The 21,085-nt window shown below is 45.0% G+C and overlaps 1 protein-coding gene across 1 annotated transcript in view; it reads left to right on the forward strand.

Annotated features, from left to right (window-relative positions):
* Positions 1 to 21,085, forward strand: part of RAB32 (RAB32, member RAS oncogene family) — a 97,775-nt gene that overhangs the window by 70,828 nt on the left and 5,862 nt on the right. The window contains exon 2 of the mRNA XM_068231984.1: positions 11,118 to 11,398. Coding sequence (XP_068088085.1) covers positions 11,118 to 11,398 — 281 coding nt within the window. The remainder of the gene's footprint in view (positions 1 to 11,117; positions 11,399 to 21,085) is intronic.

Raw genomic sequence — 21,085 nt, forward strand, 5'->3', positions numbered from 1 at the left:
TTCGGCTTTGGCAAGGGCAAGGTCGTTTAACACTTTGGTGAGGGCAGTTTCTGTAGAATGGGATGTGCGAAAACCAGGTTGCAGGGGATCGAGAAGGGAGTTGGAGTTAAAGAAGTTGGTCAGGCGTTGGTGAGCCAGGCGTTCAAGAATTTTTGAGGCAAAAGGGAGGAGAGAGATTGGGCGATAGTTGGATGGCAGAGCAGGGTCAAGTGAAGATTTCTTTAGCAGGGGAAGCACAGTGGCCTGTTTGAATATGGAGGGGAAGATGGGAGAAGGAGAGCTTGAAGAGGTGGGTGAGGACAGGGGCCAGATCAGAAAAATGTGGGCGCAGAGAATCAGATGGGACTGGATCTAGGGGGCAGGAAGTGGCAGGTGAAGTTGCCAGCAGCTCGTTGACTTCCTCCACCGTGACAGGATTGAAGGAGGTTAGGGATGAGAAAGAGGCAGGAGTCTGATGTGGTGGGGAGGCGGGGGCAATAGAGTGGAGGAGAGAAATATCTCTCCGGATGGTTGTAATTTTGTTGATAAAGTAGTTAGATAGGTCAGTGGCTGAGAGGGTGGAGGTTGGGGGGGGGGGGGAGGTGTGGGGTTAAGTAGGGCATTGAAGGTGGCAAAAAGACGGCGTGGGTTGGAGGCTTGGGTAGCGATCAAGCGAGTGAAGTATATCTGTTTGCTATCAGCGAGGGCAGTATGGTACGTCTGCAACTTGGTCTTGTATCCCAGGAAATCATTGTTGTGGCGGAATTTCCTCCATTTGCGTTCTGCAGCTCGTGTCTCAATTTGTAGTTTTTTTGTGAGGGCAGTGTGCCAAGGTTGGGGGTTGGGGCGACTGTTGGTACGAAATGTCAGGGGAGCAGCATGGTCTAAGGATGCGGAGAGGTTACTGTTGTATTGAGCTGCCGCATCGTTGGGGCAGGTTAGGCTGGGGAGGGAGGAGGAGAGAGAGTGGAGGGGTGTGGCTAGTACATTGGGGTCAAGGTTGCGCAGATCTCTCTGCCAACGTCCAGTTTGGGGAGGGGGACAGGGTGTGCTGGATGGAGTGAGGGTGAAGGTGATGAGGTGGTGGTCGGAGATGGGGAATGGTGTAATGTTCAGGTTTGTAAGTGCGATGGCTTTGGAGAAAATTAGGTCCAAAGTATTACCAGCACTGTGGGTTGTGGCGTTAGTATGCTGAGTGAGGCCAAGGGAGTTGGTGAGCGAGAGATGCTGAGTGGCAGCAGAGTTGGTAGGCTCATCAATTGGAATGTTAAAGTCTCCGTGGATGATTGTTGGGAGGTCAGAGGACAGGATGTGTGGGGGCCAGGAGGGAAGGTTTTCTAGGAAGTGCGATATTGTACTGGAGGGGGGGGGGGGGGCGGTATAGGACTGCAATAATGGCTGGGAGGGGATGGTAGAGGCGGATAACATGGGCCTCAAAGGAGGTAAAGTAAAGAGAAGGGGGAGGGGTAAGGACACGGAAGGTGCAGGATGGTGAGAGGAGTAGGCCCACCCCTCCCCTAGGCCTGTTGTCTGGTCTTGGGGTATGGCTGAGGTGTAGACCCCCATAGGATTTAAGCAATTTTGAGCGTGGCATGGTTGTTGGTGCCAGACGGGTATTTCACAATCTGCTCAGTTACTGGGATTTTCACGCACAACCATTTCTAGAGTTTACAAAGAATGTTGTGAAAAGGGATAAACATCCAGTATGCGGCAGTCCTGTTGGCGAAAATGCCTTGTTGATGCTAGAGGTCAGAGGAAAATGGGCCGACAGCTTAAAGCTGATAGAAGAGCAATGTTGACTGAAATAACCACTCGTTACAACCGAGGTATGCAGCAAAGCATTTGTGAAACCACAACACGCACAACCTTGAAGCGGATGGACTACAACAGCAGAAGACCCCACCGGGTACCACTCATCTCCACTACACATAGGAAAAAGGGGCTACAATTTACACAAGCTCACCAAAATTGGACAGCTTAAGACTGGAAAAACGTTGCCTGGTCTGATGAGTCTAGATTTCTGTTAAGACATTAAAATGGTAGAGTCAGAATTTGGTGTAAACAGAATGAGAACATGGATCCATCATGCCTTGTTACCACTATGCAGGCTGGTGGTGGTGGTGTAATGGTGTGGGGATGTTTCTTTGCACACTTTAGGCCCCTTAGTGCCAAATGGGCATTATTTAAATGCCACAGGCTACCTGAGCATTTTCTGACTGTGTCCATTCCTCCATTCAATCAATATTGTAGTATGTATATCCCATATGGAAACAAAATGTCTAGGAATAAAAAAGGCCTCTATGGATGAATAGAAAGGTTAGGGATAAAATGAAGAGGAGAAAGAATGCTTATAAGGTCCTAAAACAGGAGGGGACCGAGGCTGCATTAAGCAATTATAAGGAGTGCAATAAAAATTGTAAAAAAGAAATTAGGCTGACAAAGATCGAAGCTGAAAATCAAATCGCTAGGGATATCAAATCTAACCCAAAAAAGTTTTACAAGTACATCAACTCTAAAAAAAGAAAGGTCAACTGTTAGGACTCCTAAAGGATGAGGGTGGGAACTCAATGGTGGATGACCAAGGTAAGGCAGAGTTATTAAATGCTTTCTTTGCTTCTGTCTTCACAAAGGAAACAGCACTATTGCAAATTACAGAGGCAGAAGAGTCTCAATCTTCTAACTGTAATATTAAATACTTAACGCAGGAAGAAGTGAAGGCAAGACTAAATAAATTAAAAATAGACAAGGCACCTGGCCCGGATGGCATGCATCCTCGGGTCCTAAGGGAATTAAGTTCAGTTATAGATAAACCCCTTTATCTTATCTTTTCTGACTCTCTTTCAACTGGCAGAGTCCCAGTGGATTGGCGGACAGCGCACGTTTTCCCATTATTTAAGAAGGGCAAAAAATCTGATCCAGGAAATTATAGACCTGTAAGCTTAACATCAGTTGTATGCAAACTATTTGAGGGGTTACTAAGAGATACTATACATGACTTCATAGTAGAAAATAATCTTATTTCTCAGCATTAACATGGGTTTACTAAAGACAGGTCCTGTTTGACTAACATGCTCAGCTTTTATGAGGTAGTAAATGCTAATATGGATATTGGGAATGCTGTAGATGTGATATACTTGGACTTTGCAAAGGCCTTCGACACTGTTCCCCACAAAAAGTCTGGTGCAAAAGTTGAGGATGCAAGGACTGGGGAAGAGTCTGTGTGCATGGATAGGGAACTGGCTAATGGACAGAAAACAAAGAGTTATGGTCAATGGATCGTACTCAAAATGGGAGACTGTTAGCAGTGGGGTCCCATAGGGGTCTGTACTGGGTCCAGTGCTCTTCAATTTATTTATTAATGACCTAGTAGATGCAGTAGTGAGCAATGTTGCTATTTTTTGCAGATGATACAAAATTGTGCAGAATCATCAACTCTCAAGAAGATAGTGACATATTGCAACAGGATCTGGATAGGATGGCTGTATGGGCACATAAATGGCAGATTAAATTCAATGTTGAAAAAAGTCATGCTTTTTGGTCGTACCAATGGTCTAGCACCATAAAAAATAAATGGGATACAGTTGGGGACATCAAACTTGGAGAAGGACTTAGGAGTACTCATCGACAACAAGTTAAATAATCGTACTCAATGCCAAGCCGCTGCAGCTAAAGCTAACAAAATTTTGGGATGCATTAAAAGGGAAATAAAAACTCGAGATGCTAGCATAATATTGCCTCTGTTTAACTCTCTAGTAAGGCCGCATCTGGAATATGGAATTCAGTTCTGGGCACCACTTTACAAAAAAGATATTGCAGTTTTAGAGCAGGTGCAGAGACGAACAACAAAATTGATACGTGGGATGGAAGGTCTCGCTTACCAAGAAAGGTTAGATAAACTGGGTTTATTTAGTCTAGAGAAAAGACGCCTTAGAGGAGATCTAATTAACGTGTAAATACATCAGAGGGCAATATAATAGCTTGGTGGATGAGCTTTTTGTCCCTAGGCCTTCTCAAAGGACTAGAGGACATGATCTGCGCATGGAGGAAAAACGTTTTAGCCATTTATTTAGGAAAGGGTTCTTCACAGTAAGAGTGATTAAGATGTGGAATGCATTGCCACAGGAAGTCGTTATGGCAAACTCTATACCTGCATTTAAAGGGGGCTTAGATGCTTTCCTTGCGTTGAAAGACATCCATGGCTACAATTACTAGGTATTGCCTAATGATGTTGATCCAGGGATTTTATCTGATTGCCATCTGGAGTCGGGAAGGAATTTTTCCCTTTTGGAGCTAATTGGACCATGCCTTGTAAAGGTTTTTTCGCCTTCCTCTGGATCAACAGGGATATGTGAGGGAGCAGGCTGGAGTTGTACTTTGTACTGGTTGAACTCGATGGACGTATGTCTTTTTTCAACCAAAATAACTATGTAACTATGACCACCATGTACCCATCCTCTGATGGCTACTTCCAGCAGGATAATACACCATGTCACAGAGCTTGAATCATTTCAGACTGGTTTCATGAACATGACAATGAGTTCACTGTACTAAAATGGCCCCCACAGTCACCAGATTTCAACCCAATAGAGCATCTTTGGGATGTGATGGAACGGGAGCTTCGTGCCCTGGATGTGCATCCCACAAATCTCCATCAATTGCAAGATGCTATCCTATCAATTTGGGCCAACATTTCTAAAGAATGCTTTCAGCATCTTGTTGAATCAATGCCACGTAGAATTAAGGCAGTTCTGAAGGTGAAAGGGGGTCAAACCCCGTATTAGTATGGTGTTCCTAATAATCCATTAGGTGAGTATATAACAGAAGTAGAAACATTGCACCAGTCCTTTGCTGTCTTGTCCTTGTACCAGCAGAATTTTAGTTTGTCAATGGTTTTTCTATCTAAGCTGTTTCACTCATTGTATGTTCCGTTGCACTCTCATCCACCTGCTGTCAATATTAAGCAATCTCTGCACTAGTTACATCATCATTCTGTAGCAGACACATGGTCCTGGCACTTGCTGGATACTCTTGGACATCCTGAGGTCTTCTACACAACAATTGAACCTCTCACATTGAAGTTCTTGATGACCATGTAATGCCTGGATTAAGGCTTTTCTAAGCACTTGTCATTTTAACTCTTGCTAATGTAAGGCTATGGGTGATTTTTAGAAAATTGCATCCCTCAAGTGGGATCGCACACACAGCTTTACATTACCAAGAGCTTTTCAAATCACAAGCGCTCAGAAAAGCACTGCTAGTGGGTCCCAGGCTTAAGTGGTTATTTCAGTTTCTTGGCAGCAATTTCCTTGTATGTAAGGCCATTTTTTTGATGCAATATGATAATGGCTGAACACGTTTATTTGAGTTAACGATTGCTAAGACAAGAATTTTTTGTACTTCTGCCCCTCTTTTTTTATAGCACTCATTCTGCCCTCATAATTCAGTCAGAATGATAGTAATTTCAGCTGTACTTGTTCACATTTTCCCTTGTGTGGATGATATTACTGAACTGAATTGAAGTTTTGAGCCAATTTTTTTTGCTAATACTGTAGTGCTTTGTAGTTTCATATGCATGTGACTCCTCTCCACAATAATCTAATGTGAACAAAAAACAATGTGAATTGAGAACACAAAAACTGAAGCCTCTGACATTAGAGACCAGGGTGCGAATCCTGGCTAGAACCAGTACTTATTCAGTAAGGAGTTCTCAGGCAAGACTCCCTTACACTGCAGGGTGGCCTATCGAGAGTGCCCTTAGTAGCTGCAGCCTTCAAGCGCTTTAAGCCTGACGCAGTACAAATGTTAGTTAACGTAGAGGTGTGCATGGTAGAAGAACCACAGCACTTGCGTCGTCATTTTTCCCTAGGGATAGACCCAAAATACAGGGAATGCTTGGAGATTGCATCCCTGTGGGCACTTCTAAGTAAAGAATCACGGATGCAGCCACATGAACGGAGAAGCAGAAAGCTGACTGAATAAACTGTATATCAATTACTCTCTTCATAACATTTTCAAATACAAATGCTTCTGCTTTGTACATTTTAACTTTTAGAGCAGTACTTTACAAATCATGTGATGTATAAAAAATACTAAAGTCCTTCATATTTTCATAACAGGACAAAAGACTTTATGCATCTAGACTTTAGCCATCGTAAACCTTGTAACTGGAGATGGTCAATGAGATGCTAATTATCCCGCCTTGCAGGGTAATTTAATGCAAATTGTATGCAGCTTGGCATTAGTCCATTCACAGGCACTTCCTGTCCTGGCGCACCAGTTCCAAGCTGCATACATTTGAGTATAGAATTTGAATGGACTTGAAATGATTAGCATCTCACTCACCATCTCTAGTGCTAAACTGTGATCCATTGAGTATACTCTATCTGTTTCTGGGCTTGACTCGCCTAGAGAGGGACTAATGGAGTTAATGCTTGGTGAAATCCCCCTTTTCATGAGGCTACAACAATCTCTTCATCCGAAGAATAAGTGCCGGTATACCGTAGAGTCTCAGTTATCCACACTCTTGAAGGCATGAGCATGCACAATTCGTAATGACTTGTACATGCACAGAATGCTCTTGACAATGCAGGAATGATCAAGGAGGCGCACGGCCGGGATAGAGCATGCTCTGTAGGTAGTTTGCTGGTCACGTTGCTGAGAGCAGCACAACGAAGGGACCTAAAAGACTACAGGGGGTTGAAAGAAACTCCAGGTAAGTAAAAGTAAACTCCCCTTCCCCGATTTACTTTTAACCACTTCCCAACTGAGGGGTTTTACCCCCTGACCACCAGAGCAATTTTCACCTTTCAGCGCTCCTTCCATTCATTCGTCTATAATTTTATCATTACTTGTCGCAATGAAATGAACTATATCTTGTTTTTTTCGCCACCAATTAGGCTTTCTTTAGGTGGGACATTATGCCAAGAATTATTTTATTCTAAATGTGTTTTAATGGGAAAATAGGAAAAAATGTGGGAAAAAAATTATTTTTCAGTTTTCGGCCTTCATAGTTTTTAAATGCATGCTACTGTAATTAAAACCCATTAAATGTATATGCCTATTTATCCCGGTTATAAAACCGTTTAAATTATGTCCCTATCACAATGTTTGCCGCCAATATTTTAGTTGGAAATAAAGGTGCATTTTTTTCAGTTTTGCGTCCATCCCTAATTACAAGCCCATAGTTTATAAAGTAACAGTGTTATACCCTCTTGACATAAATATTTAAAAAGTTCAGTCCCTAAGGTAACTATTTATGTATTTTTTTTAAATTGTAAATTTTTTTTTTTTTTAATTACAAAAAAAAAATAATTGGGGAGTGTGGGAGGTAAGGAGTTAATTTTTTGTGTAAAACAAGTTTATTTGTGTGTAAAAAATGGTTAGGGTGTAGTTTTACTATTTGGCCACAAGATGGCAACATTACCAATTTGTTTCATGCGACCTGCAAGCGTCCTTCCGGACGCTTGCAGGAAGTAGAAAGAGGCTGGGACTTTGTTATTTTTTCACAATGATCACGCTGCTCAGCCGAGCGGCAGCAGATCATTGCGGGGCTTAGATCAACGAACGGGAATGGATTTTCCCGTTCGTTGATCTCTGGGCGAGCGGGCGGCGGCGTGTTTACTAGCGGCGGGCGGCGTTTTTACGAGCGGGAGCGCGGACAGCGGCGGGAGTGCGCAAAGTACGGATTTCTCCGTCCCTGGGGGTGAAAGGATGGAAAAAGGGGCGGAGAAATCCGTACGCGCGGGGGTAAAGTGGTTAAAGGGAACCTAAACTGAGAAGGATATGGATTTTTCCTTTTAAAATAATACCAGTTGCCTGATTCTCCTGCTGATCCTGTGTCTATAATACATTTAGCCACACAGCCCCTGAACAAGCATGCAGACCAGGTGCTCTGACTGAAGTCAGACTGGATTAGCTGCATGCTTGTTTCAGATGTGTAATTCAGCCACTACTGTAGCTAAAGAGATCAGCAGGGCTGCCAGGCAACTGGTATTGTTTAAAAGGAAACATTCATATCCCTCTCAGTTTAGGTTCCCTTTAAAGGCTACTTCACAGTGCTTAGTTGCGTTGCAGAATAATTCTGCGTGTCCGTTCACTGCCCATACAATTCTATGGGCCTGTTCACTGTACTGCATTGTAACTGATAGCGTTATTCTAACTCACTGCATGCAGGCTTTGTATTAAAGAGAATCTGTATTGTTAAAATCGCTCAAAAGTAAACATACCAGTGCGTTAGGGGACATCTCCTATTACCCTCTGTCACAATTTCGCCGCTCCTCGCCGCATTAAAAGTGGTTAAAAACAGTTTTAAAAAGTTTGTTTGTAAACAAACAAAATGGCCACCAAAACAGGAAGTAGGTTGATGTACAGTATGTCCACACATAGAAAAATACATCCATACACAAGCAGGCTGTATACAGCATTCCTTTTGAATCCCAAGAGATCATTTGTGTGTTTCTTCCCCCCTGCAGTTCTCATGCAGAAGTTTCAGGCTGCTCTTTTCTTCCTGCAAACAGCTTTGCCCTTGTTTGTGATTCCTCAGTATGTGAAAGCCCAGCCAGCTCAGAGGACAATTTATCCAGCTTGTAAAAGAGAAGAGAGAAGCTGCTGTAATCTAAATAACACACAGGCAGTGTGCAGAGAGGGGCCTTGAAGGGGGAGTTCATAGCAGAACCACAACACTGAAGAACTTGGCAGCCTTCCAGACACAGGCCGACAAGTCTGACAGGGGAAAGATGCATTGATTTATTACAGAGACAGTGATAGTATAAAGTGCTGCAGTAAGCCAGAACACATTAGAATAGCTTTTGGAACTTGTAGGATGATAAAAAACAGGATGCAATTTTTGTTACGGAGTCTCTTTAACCTTCCTGGCGGTAAGCCCGAGCTGAGCTCGGGCTATGCCGCCGGAAGGCACCGCTCAGGCCCCGCTGGGCCGATTTGCATAATTTTTTTTTTTTTGCTGCACGCAGCTAGCACTTTGCTAGCTGCGTGCAGTGCCCGATCGCCGCCGATCCGCCGCTATCCGTCGCGCTGCAGCCGCCCCCCCAGACCCCGTGCGCTGCCTGGCCAATCAGTGCCAGGCAGCTCTATGGGGTGGATAGGAATCCCCTTTGACGTCACGACGTCGATGACGTCGGTGACGTCATCCCGCCCCGTCGCCATGGCGACGGGGGAAGCCCTCCAGGAGATCCCGTTCTTTGAACGGGATCTCCTGATCGCCGGCGGCGATCGGAGGGGCTGGGGGGATGCCGCTGAGCAGCGGCTATCATGTAGCGAGACTTTGTCTCGCTACATGAAAAAAAAAAAAAATTTAAAAAAAAGATTTGCTGCCCCTGGCGATTTTTTTAGCAAACCGCCAGGAGGGTTAAAGTCTATGTCCAGCCTCCACTGCAGTTAACACTTATCATAACGCGTGCATTATGCAACTGACTACTGTGAACCGTGCCTAAAGGTTACAATTATAGGAATCGGCTTACTCAAATTTCTTAGAAATAGAAAATGCCAACACAAAATAAAACGTATTAAATAGATAATTGTAGTAAAAATGTCAGTCAAGTTTAAAAGGCAATATAATTAACTTAAATGAAAATGGTGACATCTGGTGGTTGAAAAGAAAACAGTTGTGTATAACATACAGTGCATTATACACATCAGCAAGTTCCCTGCACTGCCCTCTGCTTTTTTTTTTTGTTCTATGAATAATGTGCCTTCATAACTTCTCTGTAGACATTCCTCATAGCTGTGGTTTGGTTTCATACTGACTACATAGATGCATTAGATTTAGGTGAGCTTATAGCTGTCCTCTCATAACAAGGTCTGCTTCATCTTCAGCCTAGAAAGCCTGCACACCGCGAGTAAGAATAACACAATCAGTTACAGTGAATGGCTCAGCGCTGTGATTCCTGTAAAATGCATGCAGCAGTGCGATAGCGCATATGATGGGAACAGCAGAAGGGCTGTCTATGCACTTCTACCATTCTTGCACGTTGCACACTATAAGTGCTGCCGAAATGCACACGGCAGAGCGTATAGTGGGAACGAGGCCTAAAATATTACAGTGCACTATTTATTTTTTAATCACTTTGGGACTGGATGGCTATTGCCACTTTAAGACCAGAGCTGTCCGTGCCCTTAGTGTACTGGTTAAAGAGAACCCGAGGTGGGGATCGTACAAAGAAATCTATACACAGAGGCTGGGTCTGGCTATAGTGCCCAGCCTCTGTTGCTAGTTGAATCTCCGCTAAGTCCCCCCTGCGCTCCGCTCTCCCCCATAAATTACAGCCGCGCTGGCGACACACAGCGTGTCGCAGCGGGCTGTATTTACCTCACTAGTGTCACTCACAGCGCTCCCACGCCTCCTGCAGAGCGGCGGTCCCCGCCCACGTCCCTTCCCTCGCCGCTGATTGGAGGGAAGGGACGCGGGCGAGGACCGACGCTCTGCAGGAGGCGGGGGGAGCGGCGTGAGGGAAATTAGTAAGGTAAACAATGCCCGAGAGCGCGGCCGTGATTTATGGGGGAGAGCGGAACGCAGGGGGCACTTAGGGGGGATTCAACTAGCAACAGAGGCTGGGCACTATAGCCAGACCCAGCCTCTGTGTATAGATTTCTTTCTAAGATCCCCACCTCGGGTTCTCTTTAAGGGCTCTGCCTCTGACACAGAAGACCTACCTGGGTTTGACTCTAAGCCAGCACCTAATCAGTAGGAGACTTTGGGCAAGACTCCCTAACACTGCTACTGCCTATAGAGCGTGTCCTAGTGGCTGCAGCTCTGGCGCTTTGAGTCCGCCAGGAGAAAAACACATGAATGTTATTTGTCTTGCCTTTTAAGACCTGTTATTGCTGTGATTGACTCACAACAATCACCGGGTAAGGAGCCAATGAAAAGTGTAACAGCAGAATGAGTGGGTGCAGCAAAACGGACAGCAGCGGGATCGGTTAGAGCGAGAGGACCCCGCGGCGGCAGTGAGTGAAAACTTCTCCCTGGCAGGAATAACGCAACGCAAACAGGGTGTAGATTTCAATCACTGCAATCCGGAAGAGATAAATATCAGTACAAATGTTGTGTCTTCAGGTGTCCTTAATTATCTATATACCAATAGAAATATTTATGCTTAATATTGATTGCCATCTTTCAGGTCAAGAGCGGTTTGGAAATATGACCAGAGTGTACTACAAGGAGGCTGTGGGGGCATTTGTGGTGTTTGATGTGACCAGAGGATCAACTTTTGAAGCCATCACGAAGTGGAAATCTGACCTGGATAGCAAAGTTTTCCTTCCAAGTGGTGGACCCATACCTGCAATTCTTCTGGCTAATAAGTGTGATCAAAAGAAAGAGAACAGCATACAGAGCTCTTCCCAGATGGACCACTTTTGTAAAGAAAATGGATTTGTCGCATGGTTTGAAACCTCTGCCAAGGTAATGTGAAATCAATTACTAATATTTATGATCATAAAATACATCAGTGATAAACCTTGGCAATACAAACTGTACATATGATGAAAACTACATAATCTAAGATTACCTTCAGTGTACACTGCATGCTAATGGTCGCTAGTTTCAGTTATAAAGGTTACCAAAGTAACGTGCAAATGCTGAAAGGTTTCATTGACATGTAGGATAGTAATTTCCCTGCACATTCACTTAAAAGAGATCCTTTGTCCAAATCCTGTGAACATAGATAGCTCTAGCTCAAGTGCAATTTCGCCTTCCCCTGAGATTGCCTTTTCTATCTGTTTGAAGTGAGGCTCAAGCCTATCTTGTGCTTACCTCTTCCTGCCAAGCTGCTACTATTGCTGTTTCTAGTCTTGTATTGCATATATTCTGACAGGCAAGCTCTGATGTATACTTTTTACACCTTATGCTATATTTTTATGGCTGCCCTTTCATGTGCAGCAGACCCATTGTTTCTCTCCACTTGCTGCCTTAATTTTTTTATTTGCAGTCTCCCCTTCTATAAGCCACAATTCTTCCTCTATGTCCAGCCACCCTAGGCCCAAGCCTTTGCGGTTTGCAAATCACTAATGTAACAATGAAAGTTTAAAGCAGGACATACACTTACGGAACTAACAGTCAATTTCAGATACAGTTACCTGGGCAAAGACGGGACATGGATTTATTGTGCTCTGTTGCCCCAGGATATACTAAAAATGTGAGTTAGATCTACAGACCACAAATAAAAAAACCTATAGCAGACAAGTCCTTATTCCTTATACCTGTACATGTATTCTGCACATAACACAGGTTTATTTCAAAGCCTTAGTGTGGCTTCCCATTTTTATGCATATGATAGTAAATTTTCATTTATTAGAAATGCTTAACGGTCCACTATCGAGAAAAATTGTAACAATTAAAATACATGTAAACATAAAAATTAGTAGCGTATTTCTCGCACCATAAGAAGCGCTTTTTCCCCTCACAAAAATAGGGGAAAATCTTGGTGCGTCTTATGGTGCGAATTAAGTGACACACACCGTGCCCTCCTCAATATCCCTGGCGGTCTAGTGGTGTCTGCGCTCTCCTTCCTCCCTCCGATGTCCCCAGGCTCTGCTGCAGAGGCAGGCTATGTCGCTCTCCCTTTGTCCTAGTAGCAGTGGCTTTCATCTGCATCGCACATGCGGCAGGTGGACTGCACAATATGCAGAGACAGGCAGCATCACTCTCTATTCATCCCCGTAGACACTGCTGTGGGGACGTAGGGAGAATGACGCTGCCTGCCTCTGCATACTGTGCAGTCCGCCAGCCGGTGCAATGCAGAGGAAAGCCGCTGCTATCAGGACAAAAGGAGAGCGACATAGCCTGCCCCTGCATATTCGGAAGTTCATCCGCCAGTGCGATGTAGGGGAAAGCCGTTGCTACCAGGATGAAAGTAGATTGACATTCTGAAGTCCACCCGCCGGGACAAAGGAAGAGTGACTATGCCTGCTCTTGCGCACTCGGAAGTCCATCCACCAGTGCGATGCTGAGGAACGCCGCTGCTAACAGGATGAAGGGAAAGCGACACATCCTGCCTCTGCATACTCTGAAGTCCATCCGCCGGTGCAATGCAGAGAGCCGCCACGGGAACAGAGGGTGACTCACGCTGCTCTACTGTGAAGCAAAGCCCAGGGACCTCGTAGGGTGGATCCTGGAATGCCCGCCAGAGCCACCATGGAAACGAACGGTGAGTCACGCTGCTTGACTGCGAAGCAAGAGCCCGGCGATCCTGGAATGCCTGCAAGTGCTGCCACGGGAATAGATGGGTGAGGTATGCCTCTGAGGCAGAGCCTGGTGACATTGGAGGGAGAAAGTATCCTTAGAATGCCTACTGGAGAGCTCTGCCACTTCCTGATAAGTAGGCTGCAGTGTTCCATAGAGCTGTCTGTGCTCCATCCACTGTAGTTTAAACAGTATGATGCAGGGCCAAGCTGCAGTCCTGCTGACTGAGGCTTTTGCCCCTGGCCATCCCTTCAGGGCTTCTGTCCCCATAAATAAGATTACCTGTATCCATGGTGAAGTTCCAGCAGTAACAAATTGTTGCTTTTGGTTAGGGCCTGCTCCCCTGTCACCTAGTCTTTTGTATGGGACAGGGAATGGAAATGGCACAGGGGCTCCTGGGATGCACTTTGGTGTATTGGCAGACATTGGTGTATCTCCTGCCTCACAGCACTGACCTCAGGAGTTTGGGAGGAGAAGCTCCAAAAGACACCCCTGCACCATGGACACACCAGGTTTAAAATATTTTTTTCTCTAGATTTTGATCTCTAAACCTAGGTGCGTCTTATGGTGCGAAAAATACGGTATGTTTCTTCCAGATCAAATTGAGCCATTAATTACTTTACTCCTGTGTTGCTGTTACTTACAGTAGGTAGTAGAAATGTGACAGAATCGACAGGTTTTGGGCTAGTCCATATCTTCATGGGGAAATCTCAGCAAAGCTTTTATTATTTATAAAGACATTCTCTGAAAAGGATTTATACAATGATGCTGGCCAGCCTCTCTGCTGACTGCACACTTTTTTGGCAGTTGTATAGAGTAACTGCTATTCACTTAAAGGGGAACTTCGGCCTAAACAAACATACTGTCATCAAGTTACATTAGTTATGTTAATTAGAATAGATAGGTAATATAATCTCTTACCCACCCTGTTTTAAAAGAACAGGCAAATGTTTGTGATTCATAGGGGCTGCCATCTTTGTCATGGGGGCAGCCATCTTTTTGGTTGGAAGGAGGTGACAAGGAGCAGGAGACACAGTTCCAACTATACTGTGTCCTGATTACCCCTCCCAGCTGCACGCACTACGCTTCAAATGTCAAATTCAAAATGTAAAAAAAAAAAAAATTGCACCAAAACAGCAGAACGAGAACAACAACATCAGAAATCCCATCATGCTTTGCACAGCATCAGGGGAAAAAAGCCCGGGCAGTTTTCTTCTGTGCAGCTAAAAATGAGACTTGTATAAGAGAAACAAAGTTCTGATGCTGTGAAACTGTTAAATAAACACCAAGCCTTTCCAGTGCTGCTGAGTAGATTTTTAGTCCGGATGTTCACTTTAAATGCTTTTGAAAATAAAGAAAACCGCAAAATAGGAGAAAAGTAATTTATAGCTCATTTGACTCTGGAAGAAACATACTTCTAATTTGCATGTGTTTACATGTATTTTTATGATTTTTGCTATAGTGGTCCTTTATTATTTTGCATTGCATGGTTATACATTTTTGCAATAAATCTATATTTGAAATACCTGGTGGCTGGCTTCTTTAGTTCCTACTTTCCAGCAGAGTGGGAGTTCCTTCACCAGCACAGAGCAGATTATTTGGCATTCATGTAAAAAAGGGTGCAGGGGGATTGCCGCTAGTAGAATATTGGTAAAATTGCAGACATTCTACTACTTGAATAGTAAAATATTGGTAATCTTTACAGATACATAGATGTGCAGAGCCCAAAACACGGGCAGGTTACACAATTTGCATTCAAAACAGATGCAGCAAAGGAGGACATTGGCTTCCAAAACAGTTTGCGCGCAGATTATTAGGTACTAGACTCTTCCACGGCCATGACATGCCCTCACGGAAAGAGACCTAACCACTAGTTAACAGCTAAAACATAGAATGAACCTGAGGCTGTTAGCCATAAATTGCCTGCAATAAATGGTCTACACATTTTCTAAAGAACAGGGAAAAGATTGGCAGCGCTCCTAATCCGGCTGCCACTGAAATGAAACCATCAGAGGTGTGCAGCGCCCCCAGGGGCTTAAATACACACCTTGAAAACAAATCAGATGAAAAATGATGCACTAAACCCTAATCTAAATAAACTGTATACAAACTGATACACATGGATGCAGCTAGCCATAAGTAGACTTACATGTTTGTACAACAGGAGATATTGGCAGCCATCCTTTGCTGCATCTGTTTTGAATGCAAGTTTTTCCTGAGTTACCACTGCTTACTTTCAGATAACCTCCCAATTTGAGACAAATGATTATCAGAAGTGCATTATCTACACCAGAAACTCCAGGCACATTACCCTGCAATAACACAAGGTGTGAGACCTGCCCTTATATCTTGAGCACAAGCCAAATACAAATACCAAACTCAAAGAAATATCATCAAATACAAGACCAATTTTCCTGCGAGTCATCCAATGTTGTATACATGATACGCTGCATGAAATGCCCCTCAAGAGGAATCTATATAGGAGAAACAGGACAAGAACTGCGCACAAGAATGAACCATCACCGCTTTAAAATTAATGAAGATAAAATGGACACACCAGTGGGCCAACACTTTTGTGAACCAGGACACAGCATGCAAGATCTAAAAGTACTTGTTCTGAAAGAGAAATTCCAACCTAGAATTGAACTTTATCCCAATCAGTAGCTGATACCCCCTTTTACATGAGAAATATAATGATTTTCACAAACAGATTATCAGGGGGCGCTGTATGACTGCTTTTGTGCTGAAACCCCTCCCACAAGAAGCTCTGAGTACCGCGGTACTCTGGGCAAACTGCTACAATGTAACAATGTTCACAGACAGGAATTAGCTGTTTACAGCTGTCTCGAACAGCCAAAACAGCTAGGAGCAGCTACATAACCTGCCCACAGTAAAAATGTCACCATGTAATACATGTCAGAATGTGAATCTGGGAGAGGAAAGATTTTACAATGAGCAAACACTGACTAAATCATTTATCCATAATTATGGTAAAAAAATGAAGCACTTTTTTTACTACATTATTTTCACTGGAGTTCCTCTTTAAGGATAAGTTCAAAAATGATCAATCAAGAAAAAATTCTGAGTACAAATTTATGAAAATGTTCAAGACATTAACCCTCCTGGCGGTATGAAAAATTCCGCCAGGAGGCAGCGCAGCAGTTTTTTTTTTTTTTATATCATGTAGCGAGCCCAGGGCTCGCTACATGATAGCCGCTGCTCAGCGGCATCCCCCCGCCCGCTTCGATCAGGAAATCCCGTTCAAAGAACGGGATTTCCTGGAGGGCTTCCCCCGTCGCCATGGCGACGGGGCGGTATGACGTCACCGACGTCAGTGACGTCATTGGGAGTCCCGATCCACCCCTCGGCGCTGCCTGGCACTGATTGGCCAGGCAGCGCACGGGGTCTGGGGGGGTGCGCGCCTCGACGGGTAGCGGCGATCGGGCGTGGGGCGGCGGCGATCGGTGTGCTGGCGCAGCTAGCAAAGTGCTAGCTGCGTCCAGCAAAAAAAAAAATTAAGTAAATCGGCCGAGCAGGGCCTGAGAAAACCTCCTGCGCGGCTTACCGCCGGGAAGGTTAACAGAAGGTTTAAATTGTGGAACAGGATTCATGACACCTTATGTAACATGATTGATTTGGCTTCATGATCTTCAGAAACCTGCTGGATTTCATGTATGGTTGCACTAACTCACTGGCTCTAGCCTGCTGATCACCTGACACCTAACGGATAAACGGTAACCAGCACAACTGTCATCTTCGTGTTTACCATTTATCTGCATCAGTGTTTTACTTCAGCTTACATCTGGAAATATGCCTGAAGAAGGGGGCTAGATCCCAGAAAGCTTGCATCATTTAACTCTATTAGTTAGCCATTAAAAGGTATCATTTTTTACAAAACGTTTTTTTTTCTACCTATATAGAATGCAAGTTGTGTAACCTGGCCGTGTTTTGGACTCTGCACATCTATGCAGCTGTGCAACTCGGGTGCAGCCTGTATTTGGAAGTGCTGCCATGTGTATCCGTTCGCATTCAGTTTATTTAGTTTAGGGTTTAGTGCAGGCATGAGCAAACTTGGCCCTCAAGCTGTTAAGGAACTACAAGTCCAACAATGCATTGCAGGAGTCTGACAGCCACAGTCATGACTCATAAAGGCAAATGCATTGAGGGACTTCTAGTTCCGTAACAGCTGGAGGGCCGAGTTTGGCCATGCCTGGTTTAGTGCATAGTTTTGCATCTGTTTTGTATTCAAGCTGTGTATTTAAAGAGACTCTGTACAAAAAAAAAATGCCCCTGGGGTGTACTCGCCTCGGGAGGGGAAAACCTCTGGATTCTATCGAGGCTTCCCCCATCCCACGACGGTCTCGCTCTGGCCCACGGAATTCACAGCGGACAATTTGTCAGGCTGTGCAATATTTACCTTTCCCTGTTCCAGCGGGGTTGCTATTGCAGCTTTCTGTTCAGAAATAGGTAGAAATAGCCAATCTCAGATGGGTCCGCTCTACTGCGTAGGAAACTTGCGCCTGTGCAGTAGAGCAGACCAAACTGGGATTGGCTATTTCTGAGCAGAGATCCGCTACTGCGCTGGAGCAGGGAAGGTAAATATTTACATCCCCGCCATTCGGGGAGCTGTATCACTGCCATTGTGGGATGGAGGGGGACGGGGAGGAGGACCGGGAAGCTTCAGTAGGATCCAGAGGCTTCCCACTCCCGAGGTGAGAACCTCAGGGGCATTTTTGTCGATACAGATCCTCTTTAAGTCCCTGGGGTGCATTTCACGCCTCTGTTGGTTTTCAATCGCAGCCTAATTAGGAGCGCTGCCAATCTTTTCCCTAATCTTCACAGATATTTTACTATGTCTTAACCCTACTCTCACACAGAACTCTCCCGATGCCTAACCTTAACCACCTGAGCGGTCTGGACGAGCTCAGCTCGTCCAACACCGCCGGAGGCTGCCGCTCAGGCCCTGCTGGGCCGATTTACATCAAATAAAAAGCAGCACACGCAGCCGGCACTTTGCCAGCCGCGTGTGCTGCCTGATCGCCGCCGCTCTGCGAAAGAGGGTCCCCCCAGCCGCCTGAGCCCAGCGTAGCCGGAACAAAAAGTTCCGGCCAGCGCTAAGGGCTGGATCGGAGGCGGCTGACGTCAGGACGTCGGCTGACGTCGATGACGTCACTCCGCTCGTCGCTATGGCGACGATATAAGCAAAACAAGGAAGGCCGCTCATTGCGGCCTTCCTTGTTTATTCTGGGCGCCGGAGGCGATCGGAAGATCGCCTCCGGAGCGCCCTCTAGTGGGCTTTCATGCAGCCAACTTTTAGTTGGCTGCATGAAATAGTTTTTTTTTTATTTAAAAAAAACCCTCCCGCAGCCACCCTGGCGATTTAATCAGAACGCCAGGGTGGTTAAAGAGGAACTGTAACGACAAAACGTCCCCTGGGGGGTACTCACCTCGGGTGGAGGAAGCCTCCGGAACCTAATGAGGCTTCCCACGCCGTCCTCCGTCCCTCAGGGGTCTCGCTGCAGCCCTCCGTGCAGCGGTGACGTCAATATTTACCTTCCCGGCTCCTGCGCAAGCGCTCTGACGGCTGTCGGCTCCGAAGTAGGCGGAAATACCCGATCGCCGTCGGGTCTGCTCTACTGCGCAGGCGCAAGTTTCCGGCGCCTACGCAGTAGAGCGGACCGGACGGAGATCGGGTATTTCCGTCTATTTCCGTGCTCAAAGCAGCCACAGCGCCCCCGCTGGAGCCAGCAAAGGTAAATATTGAAGTCACAGTCGGGCCTGTCGCCGGCTGTTCGGAGGGCTGCGAGACCCCCGTGGGACAGAGGACGGCGTGGGAAGCCTCATTAGGATCCGGAGGCTTCCCCCACCCAAGCTGAGTACCCCCCAGGGGAGGTTTTTCATGTTACAGAGTCTCTTTAAGACCTCCCTCTACTCATTTGTAACTCTAAGACTTTACACTACCGATGCCTACCCCTTAACCCCCGGTGGTACCTAACACTTAAAGGATGCAGGAGTTGAATAAAATAGCAGGTTTACTTACCTGGGGTCCCCTCCATAGCGGCCTGGCTGGCTCGGCGGCTTCTGCGCAGGCGCAAGTCCGCAGATGTGACGCTCGTGGTCAGCATTGCGGCCTGGCTGGCTCGGCGGCTTCGGTGTGCTTGAGGGGATGAGTACAGTTGCCGAATAATATGGATAAGAGCTCCACGTAAATTAGCATTCCATCTAGCATGTATTTCCAGGAGTTGGTATCAAAGGCCTTCTCAATATCTAAGGCCAACGACATTACCTGAGAGCCTGATTCACTGCATGTTGTATAATGCTGTCAGTCCAAATATTATCAGAGGCTTGTCAGAATGGGACAAAACCCACTTGGTCCTTTATTTAACCATTTCATAAAGTGACTGGGAATTGCGTTGGAAGGCTTAAATTCTTTATTGCACACAAAACAGGAATGAGGACACAAATATCTGCTCATGTGTGGCATAATAGATAGCACTTTCGTTTTGCAAGCTGAGCCTTGCCATTTGATGTTGCTCACGAGCACTTCATGATGCATGATTGTAAGAAGTAAAAGAAATGAGGAAATGGAGAGTTGTGCTGTATACATGCTCTGAAAAAAATGGAAGTTACAACATGGTAGGACATCCAGATGCTTGTATTGTAATGTCTGGTGTTTCCATACAGACAGTGGGCCACGGCCAACATAATTACATGTATATATACGGGTAAGGGACAGGTCAGTAGATGGCACACATATACTGTATGTCATTACTCATGTGACTGTGCTGTTCCCTGTGAAGTTGGGAAAACTGCCATTCCCTGACTGCCTCCAACCCAATCCCCCTTTCCCACTGGCTGATCTATTCTTCTCCATAGACCCCTACAAGAGTTGGAGGCCAGCTGAGAGGGGTAGTAAGCAGTGATGGTCAATAAAATGCAAGTAGTTCTGAATTTTGCTAACATTTCGTGCAAATCATAGGCAAAGGGAAATTAAAACAATCAAAGTAACTTCTTGCCGATTTTGTTTGCTTTAGTTTAACCCTTTCCCTGCCAGCCGATTTGTCCTAAATGCGAACATCTACTACCAAGCAGTTTTTAGACATTTAGCCCTCGTTAGGTTTAATTAGGATTTTTTTACAAGAAAACCTACATGAAATAGGACGCATTATATATAGTTTTATCACGTAATGAATTAGGCTTGAACACTGAAACAAAATGTTGTGCTTTTTCTGGAGATCTAACAAAATTTCTGAGTGAAATAAAAAAATATTTTTCTGTTTTTTCATAGAAGAATTACATTTACTGACAAAAATGTTACGGTTTGTGAAAGCCCTGATTCTGCTGAATCCAACGAAACCAGATATGCATTGGTATCCCACTTTTCTGTCCTGGAATAGGTGCCCCAATATAGGTAGCCAGGTATAGGTGCAGCCAGTACAGGTAGCTCGGTATAGGTGCCGCCATACAGGTAGCAAGATATACTGTAGGTGCAGCCAGTAAAGGTAGCCAGAAATAGGTGCCTCAGTATAGATAGTAGGTATAAGTCCCCCCAGTATACAGTGATGTGAAAAACTATTTGCCTCCTTCCTGGTTTCTTATTCGTTTGCATGTTTGTCACACTTAAATGTTTCTGCTCATCAAAAAACGTTAACTATTAGTCAAAGATAACATAATTGAACACAAAATGCAGTTTTAAATGATGGTTTTTATTATTTAGTGAGAAAAAAAAACCCTCAAAACTTACATGGTCCTGTGTGAAAAAGAAATTGCCCCCGAAACTAATAATTGGTTTGGCCACCCTTAGCAGCAATAACTGCAATCAAGCGTTTGCGATAACTTGCAACAAGTCTTTTACAGCGCTCTGGAGGAATTTTGGCCCACTCATCTTTGCAGAATTGTTGTAATTCA

Source organism: Hyperolius riggenbachi, chromosome 4 (assembly GCF_040937935.1).
Source record: "Hyperolius riggenbachi isolate aHypRig1 chromosome 4, aHypRig1.pri, whole genome shotgun sequence".
NCBI classification, from domain to species: Eukaryota; Metazoa; Chordata; class Amphibia; order Anura; family Hyperoliidae; genus Hyperolius; species Hyperolius riggenbachi.